Source organism: Pan troglodytes, chromosome 5 (genome assembly GCF_028858775.2).
Source record: "Pan troglodytes isolate AG18354 chromosome 5, NHGRI_mPanTro3-v2.0_pri, whole genome shotgun sequence".
Taxonomy (NCBI): domain Eukaryota; kingdom Metazoa; phylum Chordata; class Mammalia; order Primates; family Hominidae; genus Pan; species Pan troglodytes.
Window position 1 is genome coordinate 30,639,594 of NC_072403.2, and position 16,829 is coordinate 30,656,422.

At 43.1% G+C, this 16,829-nt stretch overlaps 1 protein-coding gene across 2 annotated transcripts in view; it reads left to right on the forward strand.

Annotated features, from left to right (window-relative positions):
* The window catches only part of ACOT13 (acyl-CoA thioesterase 13), a 34,862-nt gene that overhangs the window by 162 nt on the left and 17,871 nt on the right, over positions 1-16,829 (forward strand). The window contains exon 1 of one of the 2 annotated variants that reach the window (XM_001171713.7): positions 77-247. The exons of the other annotated variant lie outside the window; for it this stretch is intronic. Within the exon in view, the coding sequence (XP_001171713.1) occupies positions 167-247 (81 nt within the window). The 5' untranslated portion in view covers positions 77-166. Of the gene's footprint in view, positions 1-76; positions 248-16,829 lie in introns of those variants that run through there. 2 annotated transcript variants of the gene reach the window in all.

Genomic DNA, 16,829 nt, shown 5'->3' on the forward strand with positions numbered 1-16,829 from the left:
CGGGGCTGCCAGCTCGCCTGACTCCCGGCCTCTTGCGCTCCTAGGGGCGGAGAAGGGTGCGGGCTTTTCGCCCTTTGTGTCCTCCTTCTTTCACTAACTTCTGGACTTTCCAGCTCTTCCGAAGTTCGTTCTTGCGCAAAGCCCAAAGGCTGGAAAACCGTCCACGATGACCAGCATGACTCAGTCTCTGCGGGAGGTGATAAAGGCCATGACCAAGGCTCGCAATTTTGAGAGAGTTTTGGGAAAGGTATGGGAAAAGTATGGGAGAAGCCGTGGCTTCTAATGAAGGAAAAGAAAGCACCGTGCTTGGTGCCGTTGTGAGCTTTGAATAATTATCTCTTGTTAGGTTGTGTTCTAGTACGCCTGTAAATTCACCTTAGTAATAATGATTATTACTTTAATGGAGCCCCTAAATATGCTGGGTCGAACGCGTAAGTTCTCTATCTAAACATAGATAAGTATGGTTATGACTCGTGGAGACAGAATTCCTCAGTTCCAAGGCTGGGAGGGACTTTGGAGTTTGATCCTTCAACCAACAAACGTCTGCATTGCTCCAGAGAAGAGTAAGAGAAACCTCTGCATTTAAGGCACATTACAGTCTAATTCTCTAGGCTCTAGAAGATTAGAAGATAAATAATTGCAATAAGGTACAAAAGCCAAGTGCTTGGTAGAGTGGTGAACGAAGGGAGAAGTTGTTCCTCTGTAGTGGTTTGGGAAATTTCTCAAAGGCACGCAACTCCTGAAGAAGTTAGCCCTTGGAGGAAGACTGAGTGCTTTTCTGAGACCAGCACTCACAAAGCCCGAAGGTGTTTGTTTGTTTTTGTTTTTTTAGGATGAGGTTTCACCCTTGTTGCCCAGGCTGGAGTGCAATGGCGCGATCTCAGTTCACTGCAACCTCCACCTCCCTGGTTCAAACGATTCTCCTGCCTCACTCAGCCTCCCGAGTGGCTGGGATTGCAGGCATGCGCCACCATGCCCAGCTAATATTGTACTTTTAGTAGAGACAGGGTTTCTCCATGTTGGTCAGGCTGCTCTCGAACTCCCGACCTCAGGTGAAACGCCTGCCTCCGCCTCCCAAAGTGCTGGGATTACTGGTGTGAGCCGCCACGCCAGTCCTTGAAGGTGTTTGTTTGTTGTTGTTTTGAGATGGAGTCTTGCTCTGTTGCCCAGGTGGGAATGCAGTGACACGATCTCGGCTCACTGCAACCTCTGCCTCCCGGGTTCAAGTGATTCTCATGCCTCAGCCTTCCAAGTAGCTGGGATGATTACAGGCATGCGCCACCAAGCCTGGCTAATTATTTTTATTAGAGACAGGGTTTCATCATGTTGGTCAGGCTGGTCTCAAACTGCTGACCTCAGGTGATCCACCTGCCTTGGCCTCCCGAAGTGCTGGGATTACAGGCATGAGCCACCATGCCCCGCCAAAAGCAGGGATTTATTGAAAATGAAAGGACACTCCTGTGTTTGGGGTGTGGAGCAGCAGCTCAGGGGCCCTAATACCCCATTGAAGTCTCCTATTGGCCACTTGGTACTCATCTCATGTAAATGAAGTGGTGACCCACAATTGGCTGTGAAAAGCAACCAATGAAAGGCTAAAGTGAAGTTACAAAGTTGCCCTTATATGCAAACGAAGACGTGGCGTGCAATCAGATGGTGAAGTGAAGTTACATAGTTAAACTCCTATGGGAAGATCTGATTGGTTGCAGAAAGAATAATTTTTTTTTAAGGGATAACTTACTTCTTAGCGTAATTTTGCTTTTTGCAACCGATCAGAGGTACTTTCAATTTCCCATCTGCCACACAGAAAAGGTGGGGGTTTGGAAAGGGAGAAGCCTCTGGTTCTTTTGTTACTTGGTGTGGGAAGTTAGGGTTTTACTTTCAATTTAGTTCTAGGAAGTCAGCGTGAAACAGCCCTAGGTTCCCTGCCTCCAGATCCTATTCTCCTGCCTCGCTTGTAAGAAAATCATGTTCCATAAGAAGCATTTATAACTAAACCTTGTGAACCCCCAAAATTTGAGACAGGTCTCAGTTAATTTAGAAAGTTTATTTTGCCAAGGTTGAGGATGCGCACGCAGTGACACAGCCTCAGGAGGTCCTGACAACATGTGCCCAAGGTGGTCAGGGCACAGCTTGGTTTTATACATTTTAGGGAGATATAAGACATCAATCAATATATGTAAAATGAACACTGGTTGGGTTCGGAAAGGCGAGACAACTTGAAGCGGGAAGGGGGCTTCCAGGTCACGGGTAGGTGGGAGACAAATGGTTGCATTCTTTTGAGTTTCTGATTTACCTTTCCGAAGGAGGCAGTCAGATACACATTTATCTCAATGAGCAGAGGGATGACTTTGAATAGAATGGGAGGCAAGTTTGCCTTAAGTAGTTCCTAGCTTGAATTTTCCTTTTAACTTAGTGATTTGGGGGCCCAAGATATTTTCCTTTACATTTGCCCCCTTTTCTTTTTTTTTTTTAAAAAAATTTTTTTGGAGAAAGCATTTTAGAAGAAAAATGAGTCTTTGGTCCCAGATTTCATCTGATCTCTCATGCTAGGATGGTTTATTCCTAGACAGGTAAGTCCCAAGTTATTAAGAAAGCTAATTTTTAGAAGGCTGTGAACTCCCATGTCCTGTGAAGAGAAAATAGGGGGAGGAAGGGTGAAAAACAACAAACAAAAGAACAATCCTGGAAAATATACATAGGCCACGTTATTCTGAAGTCCATACATCAGTAGGCAGGTATGAAAGTGGCTTATGCGTGTAAATAGGTTGCTGTTATTTTCTTCTGAAGTTTAAGTTGTCTAGCTTCAGTTTGCAGGGCTTTACAAAAGCACAGCTGTTTTCAGTGACTCCTAATTAGGAAAAAAAAGGAAAAGAAAGAAGAAAAAAATTAAAAATATTATTTTGGAGACTTGTAGCCAGGAAAAATTAGAATTCAGCCTAAACTGTAGAAAATAATAAAAATTGAAAAAATTAGGCAAGACTAGTATCTAACAACAAGTGGACTGTAAGTTTTGAAACAATTTTTCTCTCTCCAGTTTTCCATTTTTACTAAAGACAAATCATGGTAGGACTGATTTGCTTTATTATATTTGACCAGATTATTTGTATAAAGTGTAGCAAGAATAATTATTTTTCACATAGGCTTTTTTAAATTGGCTTTGAAGGAACTTTGTTCCATAGAAGGAATCTCAGATAAGATTCTTTTTAAAGCCAAGCTCAGCCATGGATTTGTACCATCAAATACCTATGAGTAGGGTGAATTTCCTCTTTTTGATGTTCCATGATAAACCAGGGGCTCCTGGACCTGTCAGAAAATGACATTCTTAGCACATATCAGAAACCCTGTACAGGGACTTTGTAAAGTGTGAGGCCAGTTTTCCCAAGGGCTTTTATTGGCTCCATAAGTCAGGTTTGATTACTTAAAGGAAAGTACACCTTTCCACTCAAAGCCTTGGTAAAATAATCAGTTTCTCCAACTGTGTCCTGTTACAAATGAAAACAGATTCTTATTGCACTTATGCAAATAACTGTATTGGCACAAGTTAAGAATACTCACAAATAGTTTACAAATTCTGGAGAAATCAGGTAGAGAGAAACAAATATGCTCCAAATTTTGTTGATTGGAGTATACTAAATTGTTAAAACCTGTCAATAGCTCAAAAGAAAAGTTCAAGGCTCTGAAAAACAAAGCAAAAGATCAGCAATGTTTAAGCAAAAAGTCAAAAAGATTAGTTCAGTCCCCTTAGTTAATTCCTATTCTGCTTGATATTCATGAGCATTTTAGCTCTCCATGAGTTCTCAAAGTTTTTCCTCTATTCTCATGTAACAATCTCCAAAGTTAATGGAGACCTGCATTCAAGAGGAAACAACAGGTGCTGGAGAGGATGTGGAGGAATAGTTACGTTTTTACACTGTTGGTGGGAGTGTAAACTAGGTCAACCATTGTGGAAGACACTGTGGCGATTCCTCAAGGATCTAGAACTAGAAATACCATTTGACCCAGCCATCCCATTACTGGGTATATACCCAAAGGATTATAAATCATGCTACGATAAAGACACATGCACATGTATGTTTATTGCAGCACTATTCACCATAGCAAAGACTTGGAACCAACCCAAATGTCCATCAATGATAGATTGGATTAAGAAAAAATGACACATATACACCATGGAATACTATGCAGCCATAAAAAAGGATGAGTTCATGTCCTTTGTAGGGACATGGATGAAGCTGGAAACCATTATTCTCAGCAAACTATCACAAGGACAGAAAACCAAATACCGCATGTTCTCACTCATAGTTGGGAATTGAACAATGAGAACATTTGGACACAGGGCAGGGAACATCACACACTGGGGCCTGTCATGGGGTGGGGGGATGGGGGAGGGATAGCACTAGGAGAAATACCTAATGTAAATGACGAATTAATGGGTGCAGCAAACCAACATGGCACATGTATACATATGTAACAAAACTGCACGTTGTGCACATGTACCCTAGAACTTAAAGTATAATTTAAAAAAACAAATTTAACAAAGAAAACATTACAAGAATAAAACACTTAATGAATCTCAAAAAACAACAACAGCAACAACAACAAAAAATACTTTCTAAAGAGGACCAAAACAACACAACAATTGTGCGTGGATGACTAAAAGTTTTAGGGCAGCCATAGTCAAAGACACAATTGACAAGGAAATTTGATACCTCTCCTCTGTAGCACACAATAATTTTAACATAACAATTATGATTATTACTGATAATGTACACTAGGTCATATCAGAATTACAGGCATTTCCCATAATTTTGAAACACATACCAATAACATATTTATACAAATACATCTCAAAGAAAGCCAAACACTGTCGCATATTTGACAATGCTTCCTGTGTAATTTTTGTACCAAATAAGCCAAATTATGCCATTTTTGGACTTTAGGGAATCTAATATCTTAAAGGACTAATTAGGTCAGAAAAAGACATAATTTATAATTTGATTTTGGAAAGTTTGTCAAATATCAAATGTTTAAAACACCTGATATCACAAAAATAGGATCACAGGTCATTATAAAATAAATCATTCATTTAACCAAAGTGATAACTCAAGGATTTCATAAAAAGGTGAAAACCTTCATTCTTTGAGAGAGGAGACTTAACTTTCCAAACAATAAGCCCTAATAAAAACAGCATGAAGCTAATTAGTTTTCAAAATTTTATAAACAATCTATAAAATTTTAAACTTGACCATAAGATATAACTTCTAACTGGGCGTGGTGGCTCACGCCTATAATCCCAGCACTTTGGGAGGCCGAGGTGGGCAGATCAGGAGGTCAGGAGATCAAGACCATCCTGGCCAACATGGTGAAACCCCTTCTCTACTAAAAATACAAAAATTAGCTGAGCGTGGTGGCACGCGTCTGTAGTCCCAGCTACTCGGGAGGCTGAGGCAGGAGAATCGCTTGAAGCCAGGAGGCGGAGGTTACAGTGAGCTGAGATTGAGCCACTGCGGTTCCAGCCTGGGTGACAGGGCGAGACTCCGTCTCAGAAAAAGAAAAGAAAACAAAAGATATAACTTCCATAAGCCTTTATAACCTTTATTAAGGAGTCAGTTAACGTGTCAAGAAAACCTTGTTAATCTGATTACAGGGGCCCATAAGCTGATCTTGCATCATTGTGCCTTTGACGTTAATCATTAATTTATAGAGAAACTGAACTTATTTTATCTTTCAAATTTGGACCTTACAGTCTTACCTGCCCACCTCTTCTTCGATAGTCTCTGGGCCTTAAGGAGTTGAATGCCTTTAATTTCTGGCCCTGTATCTCAGGAATGCAGTTTATTTTGATTGGCGTCTTCTACAGGGCCTGAAGATGACAGCTTCAATTGCTGTCAGTGTTTAAGATTTAGTAGGACTTGGTGTCCTTTTTAGACCCAGGAGTCAAAGCCCTGTAACCTAAGGTCACAAGGACTTTAAAAGCACATACAGGAAAATACCCAGTTGTAATCATGTTAATTAAAAAATCTTTTTTTAATCTCAGTTTTTTCCTAAACATAGGAATTATTTCAACAAAATGTAAACTCTGTTAGGTCAGTTACCAAAAAGCAAAAGAAAAGACCTTCTGCAATGCACAGAACATGATGTTGGAAGAAAACACTTCCTTTAGACCTTTAAGACAGCGTGCTTTTTAAAGGGGAGAGAAAGCTGAAAAAAAATGGCAAGATGCAATAAAAATTGAACTTTCAGTTTTAAAAAAAAAATTAAATTCTCCTATAATTTTTTTTTTGAGATAGAGTCTCACACTGTTGCCCAGTTTGGAGTGCACTGGTGCAATCTCGGCTCACTGCAGCCTCTGCCTCTTGGGTTCAAGCAATTCTTGTGCCTCAGCCTGCCAAGTAGCTGGGACTACAGGCACATGCCACCAGGCCTGGCTAATTTTTGTATTTTTGTTAGAGACAAGGTGTCACTACGTTGGCCAGGCTGGTCTACAACCCCTGACCTCAAGTGATCCACCTGTCTTGGCCTCCCAAAGTGCTGGGATTACAGGCAGAAGCCACCATTCGCAGGCAAATTCTCTTATAATTTATTAAGAGTAAGTTAACCCCTTAAGAAAAGTTTATTTTTCTAACCAATAATTTCGTGTATATGTGTCTTTTTTTAACATAAAGCCCAGTCTCTAGAAAGAGCATTATAATTTCCTTTTAATTGTAAACAACATGATCATATACAATTTTTTTAAAACAAATCCTCTTATTGTGACATACACAGACCATTCATGACATGCTTGAACTTTTCTCTTAGGACTAAATTTACCATACACTATTCTTTCTCATGTAAAATTATTTCTCTTTTAAGCTTTCTTACCACACACACAAAAAATTTGTTGTATAACTTCCTTTACAACATCTCTCTTATTTCCTGATTCCTTTACCTTGTTGTATACATAACCTTTAAATAAGTTTTGTGGGGTTTTTTTTGTTTGTTTGTTTTTTATCTGAGACAGATTCTTGCTCTGGCACCCAGGCTGGAAGGCAATGGCCCGATCTTGGCTCACTGCAACCTCCACCTCCTGGGTTCAAGTGATTCTCCTGCCTCAGCCTCTCGAGTCGCTGGGATTACACGTGCACCACAATGCCCAACTAATTTTGTATTTATAGTAGGGACAGGGTTTCACCATGTTGATCAAGCTGGTCTTGAACTGACTTCAAGTGATCTGCATGCCACGGCCTCCCAAAGTGCTGGGATTGCAGGCATGAGCCGCTGCCCCTGGCCTAAATAAGCTTTGAATTAGACAAAACTTGTTCACCGTTTTTTGGGGGGTTTTTTGTTTGTTTTTTTGTTTTTTTGAGATAGAGTCTCATTCTGTCACCCAGGCTGGAGTGCAGTTGCGTGATTTCAGCTCAGTGCAGCATCTGCTTCCTGTGTTCAAGTTATTCTCCTGCATCAGCCTCCTGAGTAGGTGGGATTACAGGCGCCTGCCACCACGCCCGGCTAATTTTCATTTTTTGTATATTTAGTAGAGACAGGGTTTCACCATGTTGGCCAAGCTAGTCTCAAACTCCTGACCTCAAGTGATCTGACTGCCTTGGCCTCCCAAAATGCTGGGATTACAGGCACGAGTCAGTGCACCCAGCCCTAGAGTTCAACTGTTTTTTTATTTTCTTATTATACTTTAAGTTCTAGGGTACATGTGTGCAACATGCAGGTTTGTTACATATGTATACATGTGCCATGTTGGTGTGCTGCACCCATTAACTCATCATTTACATTAGGTATATCTCCTAATGCTATCCCTCCCCCCTCCCCCCACCCCACGACAGGCCCCGGTGTGTGATGTTCCCCACCCTGTGTCCAAGTGTTCTCATTGTTCAATTCCCATCTATGAGTGAGAACATGTGGTGTTTGGTTTTCTTTCCTTGAAATAGTTTGCTGAGAATGATGGTTTCCAGCTTCATCTGTGTCCCTACAAAGGACATGAACTCATCCTTTTTTATGGCTGCATAGTATTCCATGGTGTATATGTGCCACATTTTCTTATTCCAGTCTATCATTGATGGACATTTGTGTTGGTTCCAAGTCTTTGCTATGGTGAATAGTGCTGCAGTAAACATACATGTGCATGTGTCTTTACAGCAGCATGATTTATAATCCTTTGGGTATATACCCAGTAATGGGATGGCTGGGTCAAATGGTATTTCTAGGTGTAGATCCTTGAGGAATCGCCAGTGTCTTCTACAATGGTTGAACTAGTTTACAGTCCCACCAACAGTGTAAAAGTGTTCCTATTTCTCCACATCCTGTCCAGCACCTGTTGTTTCCTGACTTTTTAATGATCACCATTCTAACTGGTGTGAGATGGTATCTCATTGTGGTTTTGATTTGCATTTCTCTGATGGCCAGTGATGAAGAGCATTTTTTCATGTATCTGTTGGCTGCATAAGTGTCTTATTTTGAGAAGTGTCTGTTCATATCCTTTGCCCACTTTTCGATGGGGTTGATTTTTTCTTGTAAATTTGTTTAAGTTCTTTGTAGATTCTGGATATTAGCCCTTTGTCAGTTGGGTAGATTGTAAAAATTTTCTCCCATCCTGTAGGTTGCCTGTTCACTCTAATGGTAGTTTCTTTTGCTGTGCAGAAGCTCTTTAGTTTAATTAGCTCCCATTTGTCAATTTTGGCTTTTGTTGCCATTGCTTTTGGCGTTTTAGACATGAAGTCTTTGCCTATGCCCTGAATGGTATTGTCTAGGTTTTCTTCTAGGGTTTTTATGGTTTTAAGCCTAACATTTAAGTCTTTAATCCATCTTGAATTAAGTTTTGTGTAAGGTGTAAGGAAGGGATCCAGTTTCAGCTTTCTACATATGGCTAGCCTGTTTTCCCAGCACCATTTATTAAAAGGGAATCCTTTCCCCATTTCTTGTTTTTGTCAGGTTTGTCAAAGATGAGATGGTTGTAGATGTGTGGTATTATTTCTGAGGGCTCTGTTCTGTTCCATTGGTCTATATCTCTGTTTTGGTACCAGTACCATGCTGTTTTGGTTACTGTAGCCTTGTAGTATAGTTTGAAGTCAGGTAGCATGATGCCTCCAGCTTTGTTCTTTTGGCTTAGGATTGTCTTGGCAATGCAGGCTCTTTTTTGGTTCCATATCAACTTTAAAGTAGTTTTTTCCAATTCTGTGAAGAAAGTCATTGGTAGCTTGATGGGGATGGCATTGAATCTATAAATTACTTTGGGCAGTATGGCCATTTTCACGATATTGATTCTTCCTATCCATGAGCATGGAATGTTCTTCCATTTGTTTGTGTCCTCTTTTATTTCCTTGAGCAGTGGTTTGTAGTTCTCCTTGAAGAGGTCCTTCACATCCCTTGTAAGTTGGATTCCTAGGTATTTTATTCTCTTTGAAGCAACTGTGAATGGGAGTTCACTCATGATTTGGCTGTTTGTCTGTTATTGGTGTATAGGAATGCTTGTGATTTTTGCACATTGATTTTGTATCCTGAGACTTTGCTGAAGTTGCTTATCAGCTTAAGGAGATTTTGGGCTGAGATGATGGGGTTTTCTAAATATACAATCATGTCATCTACAAACAGGGACAATTATAGAAGGACTGGGGGTCCTTCTATAAGCATTTCTAATGGAGGGTCCTGCCTTGCCGCTCTTTTGGCTTCAATATCCGCTTGGCAGTTCCTTTCTGTTTCCCTTTCCTTTCCGGTGACTCTGGCAGTGTAAGACTGCCACCTCTTTAGGTTTCTGTACAGCCAATAGTAATCTCCTAATGGCTTCCTGATGTTTGATAGGTGTTCCCTCGGAAGTTAGGAATTCCCCTCTCTCCATATTGCTGCATGGGCATGGAGGACTAGGTAAGCGTACTTAGAGTCTGTATATATATTTACCCTTTTCCCTTCTCCTAATTCTAGTGCCCGAGTGAGGGCTATTAGTTCTGCATGCTGAGCACTAGTTCCTGGAGTGAGGGGATTAGTTTCAAGTATTCCATTATCACTGACCACTGCATACCCCGCTTTTCAAAGTCCTTTTTCTGCAAAGGAACTTCCATCAGTATACAAGTTGAGGTTGGGATCAGTCAAGGGAACCCCTAAAAGGTCCCCTTGAGCAGCATTAGGTTTGAGCAATCACATGTTGGCATTTATGTTCTATCTTTTCTTCATTGTCTGGAAGAAATGTGGCTGTGTTAAGAGTTGCACAAGTGCGCAGTCACACCACTGGCCCATCAAGTAATAGAGCCTGATATTTAAGTAAACGGTTGTCTGACAGCCACAAGTCTCCTTTAGCAGTGAGTATGCCATTCACATCATGAGATGTTCACACAGTAAGATCTCTTCCCTGTATTATTTTAACTGCTTCAGATACTAAGACTACTACTGTTGCCACTACCCGTAAACAATGAGGCCAACCCTTTGCCAGTATGTCAGTTTCCTTACTCAGGTATGCCACAGGTTGCAAGCTGGTCCCTCGGACCTGTATAAGGACTCCTAGAGCTATTCCTGTTTCTTTTGTGACATATAAAGAAAAGTCTTGCCCCATTGGCAAGCTTACCACTGGGGCTTGGGTTAGGGCCTTCTTTAGGGCCTGAAAAGCCGCTTGTGCTTCAGGTGTCCATCTTACTAAATGGGTATTGGCTTTCTGAGTTTCCTTAGTGTGTATAATGGCCTGACTATTTCGTTGTACTTGGGAATCCATATTCGGCAGAAGCTTGTTATGCCAAGGAACCCTCTTAGTTGCTTTAGGGTTTTGGGATGAGGATAAGCCAGTATAGGCTGGATACGTTCCTCACTGAGGGCCCTTGTGCCTTTGGATAATTTTAGCCCTAAGTTTTTAACCTGCTGTGAGCAGAGCTGAGCATTTTGTTTGGAAACCTTGTAGCCACAGGTAGCAAGGAAATTTAAGAGCGCTTGGGTGGCTTGATGGCACCAGGTTTCTGATCGGGTGGCTAAAATTAAATCATACCCGTACTGAAGGACAAGAGTGTCCAGGTATGAGAATTGGCTCAAGTCTTGGGCTAATGCCTGGCCAAATAGATGGGGACTATGCTTGAACCCTTGGGGTAAAACAGTCCAGGTGAGTTGAGACGTTGGGTTCGAAGGATCTTCAAAGGCAAACAAGAATTGAGAGTCAGGGTGTACAGGGATGCAGAAAAAGGCATCCTTAAGGTCCAGGACTGTAAACCACTCTGCTTTCTGTGGTTTTTGGGAAAGCAGAGTACAAGGGTTAGGTATAGCAGGGTATAGAGGAAGAACAGCCTCATTGATAATCCTGAGATCTTGCACTAACCTCCACTGTCCATTAGGTTTCTGTACTCCTAAAACTGGAGTATTGCAGGGGCTATTGCATGGTTTTACTAGGCCTTGGGCTTTTAAGTCCTTAACAATCTTTTGGAGTCCTTGTTGGGCCTCAGGTCTAAAGGGTACTGCCTTTGGTAGGGAAAGGAGGTGGAATCCTTTAATTTAACTTGAATAGGACGGGCATTCTTTGCTCATCCATATTGTCCTTCTGTTGCCCAGACGTCAGGATTAATTCCTTCCTCAAGCAGGGGAAAACAAACAGGTGTTCCTTCTCCTATGTTCAGATATATAATGGCCCCTGCTTTTGCTAGAATGTCTCCCCCTAACAAGGGAGTGGGGCTTTCAGGCATAATTAGAAAAGCATGTGAAAAGAGTAAAGTTCCCCAGTCACAACTTAGTGGCTGTCCTAGGACCCCTCGGATAGTGACAGATCTGGAGGACAGTTGTCTGGGACAGGAGAGTAAGACTGAGAAGGCCATGCCAGTGCCCAGGAGACAGTTAACCTGGCCTTCAATGTTCAAGCATACCCGGGGCCATGTGAGGGTGATGGCATGGGCTGGTGCTTGCCCCGGGCACCCTCAGTCCTGCTGCTGGATCATCTGGTTAGTGGCTTCTGACTCAGGACCTTCGTCCCCTGGGGCAATGGGCCTTCCAGTGATTCCCTTGACATAAGGGGCATGGACGAGGGGGCAGCTTACTTCTACTTGGACAATCTTTTTTAAAGTGTCCTTGTAGACCACACTGGAAGCAAGCCATATTAGGCATTCGATTTGCCCAGCTTTTCCCTTTTCCAGAGACTCCAAAGTCCGCTTGCCTGAGGGCCATGACTAAATCAGTGGCCTTTTTTTTTATCCCGTTTGTCCCATTCTGCCTGCTTCTCCTGATCTCTATTATAAAAAACCGAGGTTGCCAAGTTCAATAGGGTCTAAGTTTTGCTCCGGGCCTAAGCCGGACTTTTGAAGTTTTTTTCTAATGTCTGCAGTTGACTGAGTGATAAACTTATCCTTTAAGATTAGTTGGCCTTCAATAGAGTCAGGTGACAGAGAGGTATGCTTCCTCAATGCCTCCCTTAGTCTCACCAGAAAGGCAGTAGGATTTTCTTCCTTTCCCTGTGTTATAGTGGACATCATTGAATAATTCATAGGCTTCTTCCTAGTTTTCCTTAGTCCTAGCACACAAGTTAGCAAATGTCTGCGGCACCAATTTCCATGTTCTGATTCTGTGTCCCGATGAGGGTCTACACTGGGAACTGCCTGCTGGCCTGTGGGGAGTCATTCTCTTTCCTCTGTTGTCATCCTATCATTGATCTGACTGAGATACCAGAGATCACCAAACTCTCGGGCTGCAGTTATGGTGGCACTTCTCTCATTTGGGGTTAGTGTCTGATTTAGCAGTAACATTATGTCTCTCCACATCAGATCAAAAGATTGTCCTAACCCTTATAAAACTTCAGTATAGCCATCAGGGTTATCTGAGAATTTACCTAGGTCTATTTTAATTTGCTTTAAGTCTGAGAGAGAAAAAGGTACATGCACTCTGGCTGGGCCGAATTCTGCTCCTCACATTGCTTGGAGGGGGCATAATCGGGGAATATTGGCACTGTTTGGTTCATTGTTTATCCCTTTGTCTATCTTCTTTGGACCTTTGGGTAAAAGGGGGGTCCTTATTGCGGAAGGAGTCAGGGGGATGCTGAGATAGGGAGGCAGACTCTGAGGGCTTCCTGTAGGGCACAAACCACACTTTTTACATAATTTCGAGTTGTCTCTTAATGAAAAGGAAGTTTGCACATATGGCACTTCACTCCATTTGCCCTCCTTTCTACAGAAGAGGTCTAGCTGTAAGATGGTATTATAATTTATACTTCCCTCAAGAGGCCAGGTTTCTCCCCCTTGAAGAGGATATCATGGCCAGGCGGTACTGCAGAAGAATATAAGTCATTTCTTTCTTAGCGTCTGAGGGTCAAATTGGTCCTTATTCTCCAGAATACATCTTAAGGGCGTTTTTGCCTTGGGGTCTGGGGAACGTTTCCCATCTGAAAAAAGAACATAGGGATGCCAGCACCCCTAGTCATTTTCCGATGAGCATTAGTCCTAAAGCATCCTCTAAGGGCCTAATGCTTATTCTTTTCCAGGGTGTGTAACCACCCATGGACCTCTGCTTATCGGATTAGTTACGCTCACCAATGTAGCAGTCCTGCACCTATTTTTCCACCTCTCTTGACCACAAAGAAAGGGGTCTGGGCTGCTGGATTCTAGTGGTCCTTTACCAGCTTGCCCGACATTGCTTTTGCGCTCAGGGGTGAGTCCTAGAGCTGGGCTGGGTTCCTGGGTATTTCATAACAACCCAGCTGCCCCATCAAGATGCATTCCCATAAACAATACTCTTATGCAAATTCGTTTCAGAGAGGTGTAGCGAACCTTTTGAGTCAGGATTGAAATAGTCTTTTGATTATGTAAGTATGGGCTTGGCTGAGTGCAAACAGCTCGCACGTTTGAGGAGACCAATTATTAGGCAATTTTTCTAACTCTGCTTCCACAGAGTCTCTGTATTAATTACTGAATACCTATTGTGGTTTTTTCCCTCAATCACCTGGGAGGAACCATCTACCGTCCTGTCCTGAAGGGAGTTCCTCCTAGGTCTGGTCGGACCTTTGTATGGTAATTAAGATTTAAATCCTTTATTAGGAAATCTGCTGGGTTAAGTGAATTATCAGTGGTTGGAGTTACATTACCCTTTTCTAACATAATAGCCACATACTTTAAGATTTTTGATTTAGTAAGCTACCTTTTTGCTTTTTTTTGACTTAGAATAATGTAACTGGTGAGGTGTGCTCACAAGAAGGTTTCCTCTAAAAGTTACTTTTCTGCTTTTAGCAAAGCAGTTGCCGCTACCGACTGAATGCATTTGGCCCATCCGCGGGTTACTGGGTTACGGATTTTTTATAGGAAAGCTACAGGTTGCCAGTGGCCTCAGTGCTTTTGGGCTACGCCCTTATTTACATTGACAACAGTGGTATTGGAGTATTATAGAGTCACAGAGAAGACCTTCAATTATCAATTACAGGTTTTAAATTTACGCTGGCTTTTAAAGGAATAGGGCACACTTTTTTTTTTTTTTTTCTATCTTTTTCTTTCTTTTTCTCTTTGACTCCGTCTTTGTCTCTCTCTCCGTCTCTCCCTCTGTCTCCGTCTCTCTCTCTCAGCCATTACAAACTTGGGGCCCTGGCAAGGGTAGTGGGGAACGGGTCCCACATAACTGCCCATGTCGAGAGCTGCATACCTGAATCAGGAGGGACACCAGGGATAAGACTCCCTGGGTTACAGCCCAGGTGCCTAAGGACACAACGCAGAGCCTCCCTAGATCCCTTTGGAGATACAACTTGCTAGAGGAAATGAAAGTGTGAACCATTAGTACCTAGGAGGCAGGGGTCAGAGGAAGTAGATTCAAAGGTAAGGAGAATTTTGGGGCTACACTTTCAAGAAAGTCATGGTCAGGACCCATGAGGTATGGGTCAGAAGGAAAGGTAGGGGCGCACGCATGGGCGACTGTTGAGTAGAGACTTCTGGCTGCGCCATGATCTCAACAGGCTAATGCCGGGAGTTCTGGACGACAGCTTTCTGCCTCTAGTCAGCCCTCGGATTCCCCAAGAAAATTGAAAGTGGAAGCTGGCTTCAAGCAGACCAACGTCCCCAACCCAGAAGGGTTGGGGGTTGTTAGAAAGCCCTTCCGCAGATAGTGTAACACCTGAGTCTTAAGTCCGGCGGCCACGCTAATCGTTTTTAACTGGCTGACAGGTGCCCAGTATTTTCCTCCAATTCTAAGGAAGGATAGGACAGAATAACAAGCGAAAGTGGTCCAATATTACTCACCGCTTTGGATGTCCCTTCGTGGTCACCAAAATGTTACCGGGGGTCCTTGCTCCCAGAGCTCCCAAGATGGTTGTGGGCCACTTCCACAATGGTGGCAGGCCACTTCCAAGATGGTGGCAAGCCTCGTGTTCTCTTACCTGGGGTTCTTGGCCTCACGGATTCCAAGGAATGGAATCTTGGGCCATGCGGTGAGTGTTATAGCTCTATTAGAAGACATGGGTCACGGAAGAGAACCGTGGAACCCAGTGACTAGTGTTCAGCTTGATTAGGATGAACCCAGGCACTTAGCTGTGCAGGAACAATGGCAAGCCTTTAGCCTGACTGGGAGTGGCAATGGACGCCTCACTGGATCAGGAGCACAGCGGACACCCTGCTGGATCCGGAGGGATGGGAGTCAGTGTCGGGTCTGCGGTGGCGGGTCTGCGATGGCGGCAAACAGCAGTGGTGGATGGCGAGCGAAAGCTCAGCTCGAGCCATAACAAACATGGACCAGAAGAGTGCAGTTACAAGATTTAATAGAGTGAAATAGAGTGAAAACAGAGCTCCCACACAAAGAGAGGGGACCCAAAGAGGGTTGCCGTTGCCAGCTTGAACGCCTGGGTTTGTATCCCGATCCTTGTCCCTCCCACTGTGCTCTCAGGCAATAGATGATTGGCTATTTCTTTGCCTCCTGTTTTTGCCTAATTAGCATTTTAGTGAGCTCTCTGATTGGTTGGGTGTGAGCTAAGTTGCAAGCCCCGTGTTTAAAGGTGGATGCTGTCACCTTCCCAGCTAGGCTTAGGGATTCTTAGTTGGCCTAGGAAATCCAGCTAGTCCTGTCTGTCAGTTTGAGCCATAAAGTTAGCTCATGCTGGTACCAAGCACTGACAGGAGATTTGTCAAAGGTCAGGGGCACGTCCACTCAGATCCCTTTATGGTTACCAAATGTGAACCCCAAAAATTTGAGACAGGTCTCAGTTAATTTAGAAAGTTTATTTTGCAGTTGGGCCCGGTGGCTCACGCCTGTAATCCCAGCACTTTGGGAGGCCAAGGCAGGCAGATCATCTGAGGTCAGGAGTTCAAGACCAGCCTGGCCAACATGGTGAAACCCTGTCTCTACCAAAATACAAAAATTAGCCAGGTGTGGTGGCAAATGCCTGTAATCCCAGCTACTCAGGAGGCTGAAACATGAAAATCGCTTGCACCAAGAGGCGGAGTTTGCAGTGAGCCGAGATTGTGCTGCTGCGCTCCAGCCTGGGTGGACAGAGTGAGACTGTCTCTCTCAAAAAAAAAATTAAGTTTATTTTGCCAAGGTTGGTTCCGATGACGTGCCCAAGGTGGTCAGATCACAGCTTGGTTTTATACATTTTAGGAGACATGAAACATCAGTCAATATATATAAAATGAACATTGGTTCGGTCTGGAAAGGTAGGACAACTCAAAGCAGGGAGGGGGCTTCCAGGTCACAGGTAGGTGGGAGACCAACTGCTGCATTCTTTTGAGTTTCTAATTAGCCTTTCTAAAGGAAGCAATCAGATACGCGTTTATCTCAGTGAGCAGAGGGATGACTTTGAATAGAATGGGAGGCAGGTTTGCCCTAAGCAGTTCCCAGCTTGAATTTTCCTTGTAGCTTAGTGATTTTGGGGCCCAAGATATTTTCTTTCACAGCCTGAAAAACAAAAGCCCTTG